This window comes from Hetaerina americana, unplaced genomic scaffold (genome assembly GCF_022747635.1).
Source record: "Hetaerina americana unplaced genomic scaffold, ioHetAmer1.1.p SCAF_31, whole genome shotgun sequence".
NCBI classification, from domain to species: Eukaryota; Metazoa; Arthropoda; class Insecta; order Odonata; family Calopterygidae; genus Hetaerina; species Hetaerina americana.
Window position 1 is genome coordinate 3,673,090 of NW_027286886.1, and position 17,712 is coordinate 3,690,801.

General features: G+C 34.8%; 1 protein-coding gene across 4 annotated transcripts in view; it reads right to left on the bottom strand.

Moving 5' to 3' along the window:
• The window catches only part of LOC139691250 (rap1 GTPase-activating protein 1-like), a 312,140-nt gene that overhangs the window by 16,751 nt on the left and 277,677 nt on the right, over nucleotides 1-17,712 (bottom strand). For all 4 annotated transcript variants that reach the window (XM_071588997.1, XM_071588994.1, XM_071588995.1 and 1 more), the window contains 4 exons: nucleotides 8,427-8,665; nucleotides 4,122-4,273; nucleotides 3,501-3,627; nucleotides 713-878 (listed from right to left, as the gene is read on the bottom strand). In XM_071588997.1, the coding sequence (XP_071445098.1) occupies nucleotides 713-878; nucleotides 3,501-3,627; nucleotides 4,122-4,273; nucleotides 8,427-8,665 (684 nt within the window). The remainder of the gene's footprint in view (nucleotides 1-712; nucleotides 879-3,500; nucleotides 3,628-4,121; nucleotides 4,274-8,426; nucleotides 8,666-17,712) is intronic.

The window sequence follows — 17,712 nt, forward strand, 5'->3', positions numbered from 1 at the left end:
CTTGTTAGGCAAGGCTAAAAAATGTAATGGTGTTGTGAATTTTTGCAATTAATAATGAAAAAGAATCACCCATTGGCTAAAATTCAATAAAGTGATCTTTCCTATTGATTATATCATAATTTGAATTTATATCATAGTGTCAACCTTTTGTAGATCATAATAGATATCAGCTGGGATTGCTGGGACACTTGCAATAAATCAAGATTCTACTGTAAGGTCTTTCAGTTTCTAGGTAATGGTTTTCCTCTCGTCATATCATTATGAGATTTACATTCTCAAAAAGAAGTAATAAGGGTTAAAATGTGCAAATAATTGACAAATCTTTTAATTTATTATGATAATGTATCTCAAAAGAAAATTATCATAATATTCCTCTCCTGAATTAGTATCCAAATAATAACAAATTCAATTTTCTAGTTCCCTCCACAACTTATTAATCAATATATATGATTTTGAATAGCACCTTGAGTTTATGATTAGGGAAAATAAGATTACTCTTATGTGTTATTTAAAATGGTCACCATTGATTGCAACTGATAACAACCTATGTAATTAATTATGATATCCTTCTAACATGCTGGAAGAAACTAATGTTGCTCCAAAAACAAGAAAATATACCATGATCTTCTATGTTAAAACTCTCGGCCTTTAATTTTAGGCCTACATGACCACTGAAAAGTTAACCATAAAGTAGCACTAGTTAATTACCTACCTCTAACTTTGCAAATTTTTCTGCCTTATAACAGGCAGTTTCTGCATTTATAAGTTTGGTGAGAAGAAATTCTTTGAAGTCTGGTCCCTTCCTGAATATTGCTGGGGTGGGGAGAGCAGGTCCAAATTTTGGGACATCATCGCGAGCAGTCACACTAACCTTGTACCTAGAATACAATGAAAATTCTGTTAAAACCTAAAACCAATATTTTACAGCTTGTATTTAGTCTGCAATAAATTTTTTTTTCAGGTTTAGTACATTTTGCACATTCATTCACAAGGCTAAATTTGAAGAATGCTAATTCAAACTACCAAGAACATGAGCCCAATACATGAAACTCCTGGCTGAGTTGAAATGCTAGAGTAGAAAAATAAAACTATATTTCATGGATAATTACTAACTTAATGAAATGTAAAAGATCTATAAAATTTTACTCCAAGGATTGACTGAAATAGTCCAAATATAAGCTGATTATATTTTGATTTCCATATTTTTCGGGCTGCGTCCGCGTATGTTGTTTAAATTCACAACAGTTTCGCCAGCTATCCTGCTGGCGTCCTCAGGTCAAAAATGGAAAGAAGCTCATTGTCCCGTCTTATATAGAGAAAATCCGGTGCCAATACTGGGAAATTTCTTCGGCCAATCAGGGAACGTCCGCATATTTGCACGGAGTAATTCTTTTCCATGCACTGTGGAGTGGATATCCATCCTCTCTGTTAAAGTTTTCTGGCCTTTTAACGATTTCAATAGCCTCTCTAATTATCCTCGGGAAGTATTTTTCTTCTTTCGCTATTATTTTAGCATCGTCGAACAGAATAGTGTCCGGGTTCACTCCAGGCGTGCTGCCGATGCTCTAAACTGTTTGGTCTTGGTTGCTCTCTGATGTTCACTCATGCGTGTTTTCAGTGCTCTGCATGTTTCCCCGATGTACCATTTGAACCCTATATAAGACGGGACAACAAGCGTCTTTCCATCCTTGACCTGAGGATGCCAGCAGGATAGCTGGTGAAACTGTTGTGATATAAACGACATATGCGGACGCAGCCCGAAAAATGTGGAAATCACCTACTCACCTGCGAACGAACTGATTGTTTTTTTGCAATTGATAATGAAAAAGAATTACTGTTAGGCTATAATTCAATCTGTAGAAAAATACTTTGATAACTATTGTTTAAATGTTTTATATCCAGTTCTCATGTTCTATTTTAATTTGCACATGCTTACAATGATTCAATTACAGATTTTGATTCTCAGCTGTTTGAATTCTGATATAACGTAAACATACATTGTTCTCCAGCAATTTGATCCACACCGTGAACTGCAACTCATCTGGTTGTAATGTTGATTATATAAGGAGTGATTGAATAGTAATTGTATAAATGTTTATGAGGGGGCATAGTGCTCACAACCCATTATTGCATTACATGTAACTTTGAGAAATGTGACTTTGGTTTCGAAGGAATGGAATGATTCAACCAAATTGAAGTCAAGGTGGTAGCCCCTGGACATTTCCCATACTCCTTAGATATGGGCCCTTCGGGTCTTGATTGCTTCTGAAAAATGTTAATCTCTTCAGTCAGCAGTTCTGGAGATTGGTTGACGTTTTTTTCACAATAGGTAGGTCCATTTCAATTTTATTGAAATTGAATTGGCAGATCTCACTTGCTGCCTTCCATAGGTATTGGCAATTACGATGGGAGTTTGAAATGCTACATTTATTTCAAAAGACATACTCATATGTTCATAATTACCATTATTTTTCATGTTACTTGGGTAACATTGCAATGCATAACATGCTCTATGCTGACTGTCCATGCCTGGAATGCTTTTAAAAAAATCTTCAAAAATAATTTTTTTTAATTTTGGGCGATTCTTGAGAGGTCTAGCTTTTATTTGAGCAGATAAGGCAATTATTTCCAAAAAATATCAGAGTTGCCAATAGGTAAAAGGCTGATTGAGTCACTTGTGACTGACTAAAATAGCTATATTTAAAGACTTTGCTATAGCAGTCTTTCACATGATGAATACTCCATAGAATGATTCATTGACATGTCAGGACTCAGCACCCTTCAAATGCATGATTATGAAATTCTGATGGTCTATCCTGGGACACTAATCTTAGTCTCATCAATAAAGAAAACGCAGAAACAGTATGACAGCAAAATGAAACAGTATTCCTCTATTTGATCAAATGCTGCTTTTTTGCTGGAATTTCAGATCAGGTTGTTACAGACACTCTTACTGATTAGCCTATTTTTTCACAATCATTTAGTATCCCAGGGGCCAAATGATAAGGTTTAAACATATCAGCATTAGCAAGCAATCATAGTTTTGATTTCAATAACTGTACTTTAAAAGTGCTTCAATAGGTACCAATTAAAAAAATAATAACGTAGGGCCCATGATTCCTTATGATAAGAAGAAGACAGTAATATGTTTTAAAAAACAATAGTAAATTCTAAGGCTCAATAATGGCAAAATTTGCTGATTGTGAAAAATCTCCTAAATGTATCCCACCAGTCTTAGGAAATTTAGTCATTTTGAATGTCCCAACCCATTGGATAGTAAAATTCTATTAAACATATATGGTGACAAATAAAAAATTCCCAACTTTGCTCAAAATGTACCAACAAAAAAATCTTCTTATTCCTGTCCAAGCTAAACATGTTAAAATTGGCTCAATTCTTTTGAAGGTCTGATCTTGAAAAATCATTTGTCATGACTCTAAATAAAATAGTTGTCTAATAAAAGGAAGGAAAATTACAGAATAATTAAAATATGAACAAACCTTGTGTTTGAAGTACATGGGTCTATAACCTGCACAACAATGAAAGCATGAAGAAAATGAGAAGCAATCATATCTGGTGTGAATGGAGTATTCGATTCTTGAAAAACGAGTGCCACTATGTCATTTCCTGAAATAAAAAAATTACAAATTAAAAGACAAATTCTCATACAGGATATCATGGAACTTATGTAAATTAACATAAATAAAATACTGGGTTGTTTAAAAATACAGGGCAAACTGTTATGTGCATTCAATTTCAAAGACAAAAATGAATACCCCTTCTAAAAGGCTACACAATATAGTTAAATAATCTTATAACATAAAATCCTACTTAATGTTGAGTGTGAAAAAAATTAAAAATTTAGCTATCATGAATTATCTAGCTAAACTAGAGGCTTCGCTCTAAGGCCATGGAATAATGGAAGCATATGATTCACTCTCCAGTTTCCTTCCATGCATGTTACGGATGCACCTTTACATGACAAAACAAGGTTTTGCTCTGCCCTAGGATAACCCTATGTTTGGAAAACATGGATATGCACCTGCCCAAATACTCCTCATGTCGGTGAGTGAATGGGAAATGTTAATAAAGCACAAAACATTTCTTCATATCGTAATTACCAATATGCCTTTTCCTTTGAAGCTGTTGTGGATCATTTTCTGTGTAGGGAAGTAGAGTAGATACATGAAACATTAATTCTCGCTCTTTAAACACTTCATAAACAGCTTCCTCTCCTGTTTGGCCATACTGGATGTCCAGGCCCCCTCGGTAGCTGAAATGAGAATTGGTAAATAGTTATCAATGAGTTTAAGAAAGGGGGAAATAACTAAAGGGAAAAACAAAATAAACTAACTGATGAAGGCTCTTTTGATCAATGTACTGTGTAATAATTTCAAAATTCCTTTGAACTGTTCATTTTTAAAAGATTTGTTAGCAGAGTAGACAAAGGTGATGACAGGTCCTGGGAGACTTTCTCCTGCTTAAAAGAGCCTCAGAACCATTAATAACACTTTTAACCCTCCAATACCACCTCATTTCCATTTCTGATAATTATTGATGATTTCCTTCCATTTAGTCCAAAATCTCAATCCTCTCCCTCCTGTTTTCAGGATGAAATATAATATCTCCTTTAATCTGTTTTTCAACAACTACCGCTAAATTTCACTTGATTCAAATTTTTACATTTATTTTCAACTATAACCACCAAATTCTTCCATCCTCTGTTTCACCTGGATATCCCTTTCTACCCCATTCACCTTCCCCGGTTTTCTCAAAATTGACATCTAGAGAGGCACAAAGTTTTGATAAGACAGACTCATAAAAAACTGAAGTAATTGATGCTGAAAGAGATTACAATTTGTTGTAGTTGGCGAGCTAACTGACACTACACAAATTGAAATAGACACAAATTGGTCAAAAGAAAAATAAAAGATGTGGAGAAAAAGTTGGCCTTTCAGTGGAAGTTGGATGATGATGCAGAAAAACTAAAAGATTGGTTAGATAAGGTTAAGAAAGCAAGGCAAAATAAAATGTTTGAATGTCAAAGAAGAGAAAAAGTAAAGCTGTTGCACTTGAATCACGCAGGAATTACTGGAGAGAAGAGAAGAAAAACGAATTGACAAGAACTCAAAAAATGAATAGGAGTACCATAGTTACATACTTTAATAAATGAGCACAAGTTGCCATGAGGGTAAGCTTAAAAAAGATAAGAAACTAGTGTGACAAAGAGCAAGATTGTCCAACTCAATGAAAGGTGAGAAGCTTGAAGAATTGACAATTACTATTGCAATGAACTCTAAACAAATGAAATATCAATCACAGTATATTAACAGGTCAAAGTTTACACATTCAGGCCCATCAAATATACAGTTAGAAGCAAATCGCATGCTATGATTAGCTGATGACATTACAGCAGTGTCACAGAGGGAAGAAAATATGCAAAGGTTTTGTTGACATCATGAAAAGTACTGACAAAGCACACATTTTCAATTACACAACTACAACATCAATAACGGTTTGTAACAGAAAAGAAGAATACCTAATTAATATTAGACTTGATCATAGATATCTGTAATAAGTGTCATAAATTTATCTCCTGAGATTTAGGATTACCAGGATGTGAGCAAGAAGAAGTACATGCATAGTAAGCAGGACAACACAAGAAAAATTACATTCAAATAGAAGAAAATTTGACAGACAGCTAATATAATCAGCCTGAAAGTAAGAAAAAACGTCATTAACACATATTGTGAGTATAACTTTCTATGAGATTGGTGGCATGGAATATAATGGCCGCAGAAAAGTCAGGATCAAAAGTAATGTGAATTTGATGCCAAAGAAGAAAGATGTTGATAATAGAATGAAGTAAATGATAAAGAAGTCCTATGAAGAAGAGGTGAATAAAGAAGCCTGAGGGAAGGAGACAGGTGCATGGGAAAGATGCAAGTGGGCAAGAGAATAATTTTAAATATCATCGGATTTTTTAATTTTAAAAATCAAGAGCATTTTAAGGCACAAATCAATCATTGTACACAAGGGAAGAGGTTATTTGTATCCTATAGCATTAGAAAAACACATCACCAAAATTACTCTGAAATAAGACATTAATATGCTAGAACATAACAGAAAATATCCCACAATAAGAAAGAAAGTTGGTATCCCTTGCAATCATGGCTCCTCATTGAAGTGGCAATGATATTATTGCAACTGAAAATTTTTACACAATCTTTTTTAGAGAAGAAAATTGATAGAGAATTAAGATATAAAACTTATAAAAGTTCACTATGTCAGGCCAGATATATTGGAAGGCATCCGCATTAAAGGAATAACCTCTTTCACAGTCCAGCTTTCTATAACTTTATTTTGTAATGCATATATCAACTAACTCAATCATTCCTAGATTGGCTGATGCATAAGAAAATTGCCAAATGATTTTATAGATACAATCTGGTAGAGCTGATTGGCTAGCGTGGATGCTTCTAGATACCAAGCCCTGCTACAAAGAGATCAGCTACGAAAAAAATGAGGCCTCTGCACAAATATGTATACATAACTTCTACACATATTTAGAAAGTTTATCATAGACTTCCACTTCTCCAACAGCAGCTGGGATAACACTGCTGTAATTTCATCAACTTTCAAGTGAGGGTGACTGCATGTGTGTTTAATTGCGTTGGTGTGTACAAGACTAACCCATGGGCCCTAAAATAAGTTTGCTTTCAGTTCTTGTCCTCAGTCATGCTGTTTTGAAATGTTTCAAAATTTTGAAAAAAAGGTATCTGAAATGACACGTCATATTACGTACTATATTTCCACAAATATGATAATGACTTGGTATTTTCTGTTAGGTTAGGGTCACTATGTTGAAAGTAACATATCTTGGTTAAATTTACAATGCTATAATTATATAAATTGTGATAAATATTATTAGAGCATGCCATTTTCTGGGAAATTATATTGTTTTCCATAACACATTCACTGCTATTTTGCCCTGGCAGTGAGTCACTCCAATGAAATGTCATGGTCAATGGTGAAGTCAGGAAGAACTTTCATTTTTCAGGACCAGGACTCTTAAAAAGACATCAACATCTCTCTCACTCAGGCAGTTCTAAACTTCCAAGATTTTCAAGCTCAATTGAACCTTGTGTACTCTGGAGAATTATTTTAAGACTTTAGAAATACCCTCCCATCTTGCCTATGTACTATTCAAGTTGCACGACTTTTCCTCTTGTATGCACCAGAGGATTTATTCTTTTTCACGCAGTCTCTACTAGGTAATGTGTACTTGGCATTACACAACATTCCTGGGTAACCACAGGCAGCATGGGCACTGCCTTCCTCTTCTCTGAAATTGTGAATTTCACTTTCTAAGGGAAAGACTCAGAGTTAAGTTCTAGCCTATCCTAAAAAATGAACCATGACATTGAATATGGTGATTTTTTCATTTCTCTTCCACCACAGTAATTTGCAACTAACACAATTTTGATTTAAGCAGCAGTTGCAGGAATACGCTATTTGAATAATTTGGGGACAGAGTTGAGCCTTTGGGGATTGAGTTAAGACTTCCATTTTTTAATTTATGCAAGGATGCCTCTGGGCACCCTCAGCCACACCCAAGCTGTGTGAATTTTTGGGTACCAGATCTTCCTGAGAAACCATACACAGCATAGCGAAAGGAATAGGTCCCCCTATCATGATGTGCCTGAATTTCACATGATACTAGTACTAAGCAAGATCTACCCTCACCTATCAAACTGCTCTTTGGGGGTCGATAACTGGGGTTCATATTCACTGCTTAGACCTATCTAAAATGGAAAGCCTGCACATCCCAGAAATATCATGTTATCCCCTGAAATTCTACCTTTGGTAGGATTTCCAATATTTAATTAATTTTTCTAACCATCTACATTTCCCCAACAAATAGATTAGGTGGCCCATGGATGCTGGTTTTTATGACTTTAACCACTGCCAAATTGGAAAGGTATTTTTCACCAAATATTAGATAGCCACTGGCAAATTGGATTAACATATTTTTCACCAAATATTAGATAAATCAGTGCCTCCATTTCTTGTAGACCCTGACTAACCATACACCCATTAGAGGGGTGGCTCCAATGATGAAGATTTACCTCAGCACTCTGAGGGATAGCAAACAATCCTTCCTCTTTTGGGATGTGCTGAGCTCTCAGGGAAATACAGAATAACTAGTACTAATGCTAAATAATCATAAATTTATATACTAAAGACAAATCCATTTGCTTCCATTAGTAAATTTTACATAGTTCAGACATCATTTTGCAGAAATCTAGTCATTACTGTGAAAGCTTTAGCAGCTCTAAATTTTCATCCTGTCTACACAAAGATGGGAGCGAAAAATTTGGAAGTGCACTATTTGCAATAAGTACATTTGCAATTAATATACTCACCCCGTATGCTCTCTGAGTCTTATTCGTGTCCCTAAAAGTTGAAGAAATTCATCAAAGGCTGGGGATGAGACACGATTAGCAAACAATTGCTCTTCTGCAGTTTGACCAAAACGCTGGTACAGCACTCCAAACTTGAAGGTGGTAACAAGGCCCCGCTCATCATAGGCAGCAATTAGCTCTGAGGATCGAGGTGATGCTGCAGGTATGTATTTCTCCGTGGTTAGGTCTTCATTTAAAGCCTAAAAATTGAATTGAATATGGGTTACCTCCTTCGGCAAAGCATTTAGAATCTTTTGATTAGGGTAGGATCTTATGACAGGTTTTTCCTCATAACAAAATTACCCAATTTGAAATACCACATACTAAAAGCAATCAATGAATAACTGCAAAGATGTGCCAAGACATAGTCAAGTTTTCATGATTTCACAGAACTACTCCAATACCACGCTAGAAAACTAAGTAGGTACCCACTGTAAATCTATGAGTATTACGTGGTTTGAGTTTAAGTTGAAGGTAAGAAAATAATCAAAATTGCTTTTAATATAGTGTTCCCTTTAGCTAGATTGTCTGAAGTTTTTGTATAAAATTTATTTCTCAGAATTTTTTCATAAATTTTACTCACTATCCAAATTTTTATTGATTCTATGTTTTGGTTTATAGGCGAAATAGCAAGCAGAGATCAGAGGGTGAACTAGAAAAATATGTAATTTATAGGAATTCCAGCATGCCAAATCAGTATTGATGGTTAACAGGATGGTTTTCTTGAGTAACCATAATCATAAGATATCAATAATCATATGAAAATATGAACTTGAGCTATGAGAGCACCAAATTTATCAAAAGTTATGTCTTGCTAACTAAATGTAGAATACTTATCAATAGTCCAATGAAGAGGAAGATGCCATTATGTTTGACACTGAAATTTACATTGTTTTAAATTAACGTTTTAACCATAATTGCAAAATATTTACCATCAATTTTTATGCCTGTAGGTGGTGGTCTGAGATTAGTTTAGATTAAGTGTGAATGTAAAACTAACTTAACTTTAATAAATTTAAGCTTCAATACTTACACTGAAAATTGCTTTCTTTTTTCAGTTGTGACATTAATATTAAAAATACCACTTCATTTAAAATAAAAGGAAGTGCATGCTTCCAGAAGGAAAGTTAAAATGAATTTAGTGCATTCACTTTTGCTTCATGCAACCACTTCGTATGTATTCCATACATACAATGGATTGAAAGGGGAAGTGCTTTGGCAACAAAAGTACTAAATCTCAGGGAAAGAAATTGTCACTAAACTGATGATAACAATATCATGCTATTGAGAGTAAAGGAAATGCTAAACAAAACAATGATTGACTTGTACCTCAATGTGAAAATTTTGCCACCAAAACCAAAAACCTCTATAGTAATTGACTGGGATATTTAGATAAGTGACTAAACCTCATTGAATAAGATTTCTGCGTTATACTAATGAAAATGATTGCATAACCAAACTGGAATGACGTAGAATGTTTTATTAGGTACTTGTTTAACAAAGGAGAACCAATTGATGATGTTTCGAGCTTTCATTATTTTATCATCAGAAGGCTATATATCTAGGGTTGAATGAATAATGAAAACCAAAAAAAAATGCTTAAAATTGGGCCAAATATCTTAGTTTGTAATTAAAAATATATTGAATGCAATTCAAAATTGTCGAAAATTGCCCCGTATTTTTTGGTTTCTCTCAAATCCCAAGGTGGTAGACAAAAGAAAGGAAGATAAAAGGGTATGTTTTTTGTAGTACAAATTCTAACACATAATCGTATCATGGGTTGATTTTTACATTTCAGAGGCAATCCAAAGCTATTGGAAGGAATGATTTCTCAAGACAAATATGGATTTAAACATCAATACATAAGGTTTCCTTGTCTTTATTATTCAAAAAATGAATTTGTCCTGTTTTCTGTCCTTTTCCTTAATCCACTGTGGGCAGGTTTGGGTTGGATAAATTAACCACTGCTACATGCTAGGCTTTATCTTTAATCTTTATCTTACATGACCCAATGTGACACTCTACATTATATTAGCCCTTTTACAATTCTTCATACTTTCTATATGCCTTTATTTTGTCTGACATGTTTTACACTATCACATTCAACATTCCACTGTAAATAAAAATAATTGGCATCCACTTTTCTTGCCTCCTTTGGATTTCTCGCAACAATCTCCCCTTCCTCCACTATGCCTGATACTTCATTTGTTTTCCATTCCTTCCATTTTACTTTTTCCATCCTTCTCCACACTCACATCTCAAAAGCCTGCAGCATATGCTTATTATCTTGCCTCAAAGACTACGGTATGTATGGAGAGTCACTCCTATGAAGCGAGCCTTTACTAAGGCACAGGTGAGAACAAAGGAAGGATTTCTATATGAGAGTCATACGACTCTTTTTCAAAGGGAGTCTACATGAAAAAAGCAAAGGTGTGCCCAGAGTTCCCTTCAATTTGGCAGCTCAAGGAAAGGAAGTCTTCAAATACAAAGGGGGGCTTCTTTCCACTCTCAATACAAAACAGGCACAATCACAGCAAATGAGTGCGAAGGCAACCTTTGATAGGCAACTCATGGTGTTGACTTAAAATCCCACGCCTTACTAAACTCTGCTCTGCAACAAAGTTTTTTTTTAATTTTTTTCATATATTACTTGAAATGCAACCACACTTGCAGAACATAATGCAAAACCTTACAAGAATGTAAAATTAAGCAATTTATCCAGTGTTTTTCTTTTATAACAAGAGAAGAGAAGGACCTCACCCTAAACAGGAATTGGTTTTTCAGCATTTCATCCCAGGAATAAATGTCTACTGTTTGAGAAGGATGTTTATTTTAAATTGCAATAAATGTTATATAATGCACTCAACACTTAAATGAACTGTACTCAAATGACAGTTTTTCTCTATTTGTCACAATACATCTGCAATCCAACTGAAAGATCAGTGACAAAATATGATTTATCATCTACTAAATATGTGCATGATTACAGCTGTAATGGACAACAATGAGCAGTGAGCGAGTTGGTAAAGGAATTTTAGAAAAGATTTAATATGCTGCACACCATTTAAAATCTAGATTTTGAATGGGTTGACGCTGGATACCTGAGCAAGAAAAGATTAAGGATGTAAAAGAATATGAATTACACCTCCCAAATAATGTTTAACAAATATTCAAGCCATTAGCAAGTTTAATGGAGACCTTTAAATGGACAAGTATTTATGGCCTTTCTTATACCACGAGACTGGAACAATTACTAAGACACTGCATAAATATAAGATATAATGAACCAAGAAAGTCTGGGAACCACTGCACTATGCATCTTACAAAGAACAACACCTGGTGTCAAGGTGTCAATAATGGATGTCAAGCCATCTGATTATCTGGTGGGATGAGGATGATAAACTGAAACCTATTGGAAAATTGGAATAACACTTGTCAGATGGAATGCATAATTCTCGGGGTTTCAAGATATTTTTATTTAAAGTTCATGATGTTCGAATGAAATACTTTTTCATATAAGCATTGGTATTGAAAAACTTAAATCACTATGACATATGTACCAATGTTTGAGAAAGTACATAACATTTAAAGGAGTTAATTGGATTGCAACATTGACACATAATTTAGTATGTTATAAATTAAGTAGTAATTTTCTGCTCATGATTGACGATAACTTCATAAAGCATTTGACTCATGACCATTCAACTTATGACCAGATCTTGAAATTGTATCCTGATTGTGAGGAAATTCTATTGGTCTGTTTTAGAGGTGATATAAATGGTGCATATAACAGAGGTTTCTAAAAATTAAAATTTTTTTAGTGAACTTAGTAAAACACACCCAAGGACTTTTTTTGTACTCAGTGGCTAAGATCATGTTTAAATGTTTATTCTTGTGATGAGATAGATGAGATAGGGTATTTTGGTTTAGGAACAACAAATGACCCTAAGGAGGATGCAGTAAAGATCTGCAGAAGTAAGGTTTAATCATTTTGAACACCAAATGAAAACTGGAAAATTGTACTAGCAAAGATTCAATCAAAGAAATTAATTAAGCAAGGCAGAGCGGAATGCTGTAAGCAATAAGACTACCTTTTGGCCACAGGAAACTAGGGTCTACCAGCTGTGAGCCTTAATTGAAGGTAGGGGAAAATATTATAATTCCAGAAATGAATAAACAGATTAACTGTCACAAAAAAATAATGAATTTAACTACCTGCAAGGTAAGAAAAGCAAGAGAAAAATGACTAAAGATATAGGGTGAAAAAGCTCAATAACAGAGTATGGGAAAAATTTGGGAAAGGATGCTCAAAAAGTAGCAAAGATTTCATTGGAAAACATCAAGAGGGATTTTTAGGTTAGCAGCTCTTTTCTACATTCTGACACCTCTCTTTGTCAGTGCATCTTGATAAGTCTTCACTTGCTATCAGATTTCCTAGGGACTAGTGACAAATGCATGTAATGGTCCCTTTCTGATCACATCTTTGCAAAATGTCAAATTTGTGACAGAAGTGCTGCCACCAGACTAATCTGGCCAGTGAAATATTGCACATTTTTCACTGGCCAGAATATGGCAAATATTAAAATACCCTGCCAAAAATTAAAAAGAGCCCTGTTGACTTGCTTTCCAGTTCATCTCTTCTTTAGTGAATAGTGAGGTAGTCGACAAAGGATTGAAATTCCTATCTTATCTACCATGAAAGTTGTAGTCTTTGACACACAAGGTCATTTTCAGAATATATGTCAAATAAGTGATGTATACATGTTTTCAGCTCTTAGGAATCATGCTTAGTAAACATTTGAATACACTTATCATCTAATTAATTAAAAAAGCCAATTTTTGGCAACTCGGGAACTTCATGGCTTATCATGAAAGCCTGAGAATATTTAATGCAGGTAGGAATAGATGCTTTCTATCTCTTGGATAAAATCTAAACACGTCAAAACAACAGAGCTTCCTCCACTTGTATTACGCGGTACATCCATTAGCTTGCAACAAATATTTGTAAACAATCAAATCCAATTGTTTATAACATCTTATAAACAATAAATGCATAGATAAACTACTTATTAAGACCTAAAATGGAGCATAGTGCCATATGAATCTGAAACCTGGTATACATATAAGACAACAAACACATACTATATAAGGTTTTGAGATTTGGCTATGGAAAAGGATGAAGAGGGTAACTTGGACCAAGAGTTAGGCAAACAAAGTTTTATATGACTAGGGAGAAGAGAGGAAGTTGCTGCGCGAGTTGAAAAGATGGGCAGAGGAGATGGAAAGGTAGTGGGATGCTTAAGGCTTTAATGGAAGGGAGAATGTAAGCAGGAAAGAGGAATGAAGAGAAACTTTTTGGGTGGCATGAAGGTGGGTACAGGGTATGAAGAACTGCAGAGGTAAATAAAGTGCGTGAAAAATCGGTCTACACATTATGTAATATGTAATAGCTGTTGGGGACCATAGACCTTTAGTGTTTTTGATACTAATTGACAAATTATAAATTAGAGCATGTGATAGCCCAGTGGTTAGAACACTTGATGACTATCCAGAGGGCTCAAGTTCAACTCCTGGCCACTTTGACACACCCCACTGTAATATTTCTGGTGAATAATATTTCTATGAAAGTACAGGTGGCACAAGGAAAGGAATTGTGCGCCCAACCCTTATGTGCAAAATTCTACAGTGATATATGAGTTAGTCTGAGATAACTCTACCATTACCTAACAAAACAATCTTTGACTGCTGTGTTGGTGGTAAATTGACAATCAATTAATTTCAACACAAAATGAAAAGGACATTCTTCCATTTATAATACTGAAATGAAATTTTTAAAAACTTTTCAACCAACACTGATGGCTAGAAATTTTCATTTTGGATTTCTTAATTGATCAAGTAGCCTACCAAGCTTGTAAGTAGTATTCTGAGGCCAATATTAGGCTTTATGCTTGCCCCGGCATATTGACAACCAAGAAAGGTACCTTAACAAACATCAAAAAGGTTTATGTGCCACCTGGTGGAGAAGAAATCTTTAATGAGAGGCTATCCATACATTATACAAAGAGGTGGTCTGGGGTGAGACAAAATGTGAAAAAAAAGCTAATATGGGGTTGGAGGAGCTAAGGAGGTGGTATCAAATGGAAAGTTTCCTAGTTTTCCCTCAACAATAAAGGCAAATCCCAATGAAAGTATTATCATTTCAGGGGATACAAGCAGTCCTATGTAAAATATAGGTCCGAGTTTAAAAATAATAGGGGGACAGTGAGAAATGTATTTTAAACACAATTGTTATATATTTATATGGCAGAAAATTGTAGCAAAAAGTGACATGGAGGAACCTAGGGGCTAGGAAAGGAAAAAAAGTATGTGCTCAATACATGCATGGAGAGCTTATAAGCTTATACCAATTAGGGGTTAGCTAAACTGAGATATGGATGGTACCAACTTATTTCCAATGGTTGAACCTGGATATGTTATGGGCTAATAGGGAGTGACAAAGCTAAACATGATAAAAATTCTTGCAGCTTTCATCACAAAAACCTATTGGTTTGTCTCAATTATATACACATTTATATACTATTATTTTGAAGGAGTTAGCACCAGTGAAAATTTCCCCTTACTCTTAGCAAATAAGATAACACATAAGGAGTCAACATATTCATGTCTATTCAAGCCTGAGGATGCATTAAGATTTAGAAAATGATGAATCTATTATTATTACTGGTAGTAGCAGTAGCTTTAATAGGGGAGACATCTAACAGCTAAAGCTATTTGCACCATTAGGGATGGATGGGAATGGAGGAAGAGTGAAGAGAAACCTGACGTCAGCATTAGCCTACTCTTAATGAAAGGTGCCATGGGGTGAGCAGTTTATTAACATCCCATCCAAGGGACTGCATACTCACTCAAAGTGCTCTCCACAAAGCACCTTAAGTAGGCATAGGGATATTACTGAAAAAGATCTGCCACCTCCAGGATTTGAAACCTGGGTGGGAAGCCAGTACATTAGAAAACGCACCATCCTGATCTCATTTCATTATGACTACACACATACTTGGTTGAGTACCATTTAAGGTAGATTTTGAATGGACACAACACCACTACACTTTTTAGCCTTGCCTAAGAAGGCACAACCCTTGCAAACAATAAACCCTTTTTCAAATTCAGCATGCCTCCTATCTCCTTTAATTCCATCCAACATACTTATCCCTTTCATCCACCTACCTAGCTTACTTAACATTCTCCCTTCTATCAGTCTTGAAAATTACATTGCCAATCAAAATGGTCTATATCAGGTAAACATAGAAAGAACGGGCTTGTTTTACATGCATGTGTTGACATAGCCAAATGAGGTTATATCATGAGTGTAGCTTTGCAATGGCCATTTAGCTTAATTGTTTCTCCATTAGTACCTTTCCATACCCTGTCTTGTACAGCCCCCAAGTGTCATTTGATATTACTAATAATATGTAATACACACAATAAATCTACACTCATAACCATGCGAAAAACTAGAGAAGAAATTAAATTTTAGGTGCTAGACAGATCCCTTAATTTAAAAAAATAATGTCAAATCACAATACACAATATGGGTTCATAGTATTGATATCTATTTTGAAGATAATATGGCTATGATAATTAAATATTACTAAAAGGAGTATACAAGAATACACAAATAGTATTTTCAGATGGAGCACATCTGGAAAAGAATAGAATCAAATCACTATATCATCTTTTTGGATGAGTTACAATGAGACAGCACTGAATAAATCCCAGAAAACTGAATAAAATTGCTAAAAGCAAATTTAATGCTGTCACATGCTGATTTGCACACAATTGTGCCTACACAAGGCACCTTTGGAATTATGTTATTATACCAAATTATGTGATTACTCTCTAATTTGCAATAAACAGATGCCACAAGGATTTCATATCTGTTTATTTATTTCAGCTATAATAATATTATAATTATGCACCATAAACATTTAATGCAGTTTGTAATACTTCATTAATTATATCTACAAGATCAATCATGGCCTTATTAATCCTTTACTAAGTGTCAAGGGACTGTCCAAAGCTTACCCTTTAAAAAATGAAGTATTAGGTACCTTTGGTTGAAATAATGTCAATTTGGATAGCTGCAGATAGTAGGATCATTCCATGTCCTCATCATATACTCATGGAAAGTCACCATACTGCAGTACAAATTCAATGAAGAATAATCAGAAACTTTCAATCTATCTTTTTACATTTAATTTAATTGGCATGCCCACTATATTTATGCATGCAAATAATAATGGGGGAAAATAAGCTCCTACATGCAGTCTGGACTAAAAATTATGAAAAAAAGACATTTTCAATATTATAACTTTCAATCGTGTATAAATATACTCAAGTAACCAAAGTCATCCAAATCATGTGCATTTGACCAACAAAAAGTTCATTTCCATGAACAGTTTCATAATTCAAATCAAACGGTAATGGGCAATGTAGGCATGTAAACATTTCAGTGTAAGTCCTTACAATGGTTTTTTTTGCAGTCTTCTTCCTCTGTAGCTTTTCCCATTTTGTTTGGGGTTGCTATTTCTGACCTGTCTTTTCCATTTCTTTTGATCGGATGTTTCTTACTCCCTCTAATACTCTTCCTATACCCAGCCACTCCACCTTCTCTTTGGTCTTCCATTCCCTCTCTTCCCTCCCCTCCCGCCCATCGTCCCGTTGCCCTTATAGCCTCCTCTCCTTACATTTCATTGGTTTGCATTTAAATATATTTATATCACTGATTCAATTATGGAATCTATAAGTATTGATACTTCTATTGTAACAATACCCATGGCCGACATATTTACCTCAACTTTCTTATCGACTATTTCCAACCCGGCAACACAATTATCAAATTTTGTCGAAAAGATTCCTGATGGTTTCTATTTTTCTGTACAGCACCTTCACTCTTCCATGTGATTGCTATAAATCTTATGATGGCAAGAATAATTTCATTAACTTTCAACGTAAGACACAGTTATGGGTGCCATTTTAAATATTTCTGGGGGGTTATTCCCTAAACTTGGCTCCATATGTCATTTGCTTAGGGTTGTCACTATGGCATCGGCTAAGTGAAGTGGCTCCAGAAGTTATTCCGTTACCGAAGTCACCCATGCCATTTCCGGATGCCATCCGAGTGTCGGGCTGCCTAGCCCATGGCATAATGAAATCGCTGAAATAGTATCGACATATTCATTGTCTATTG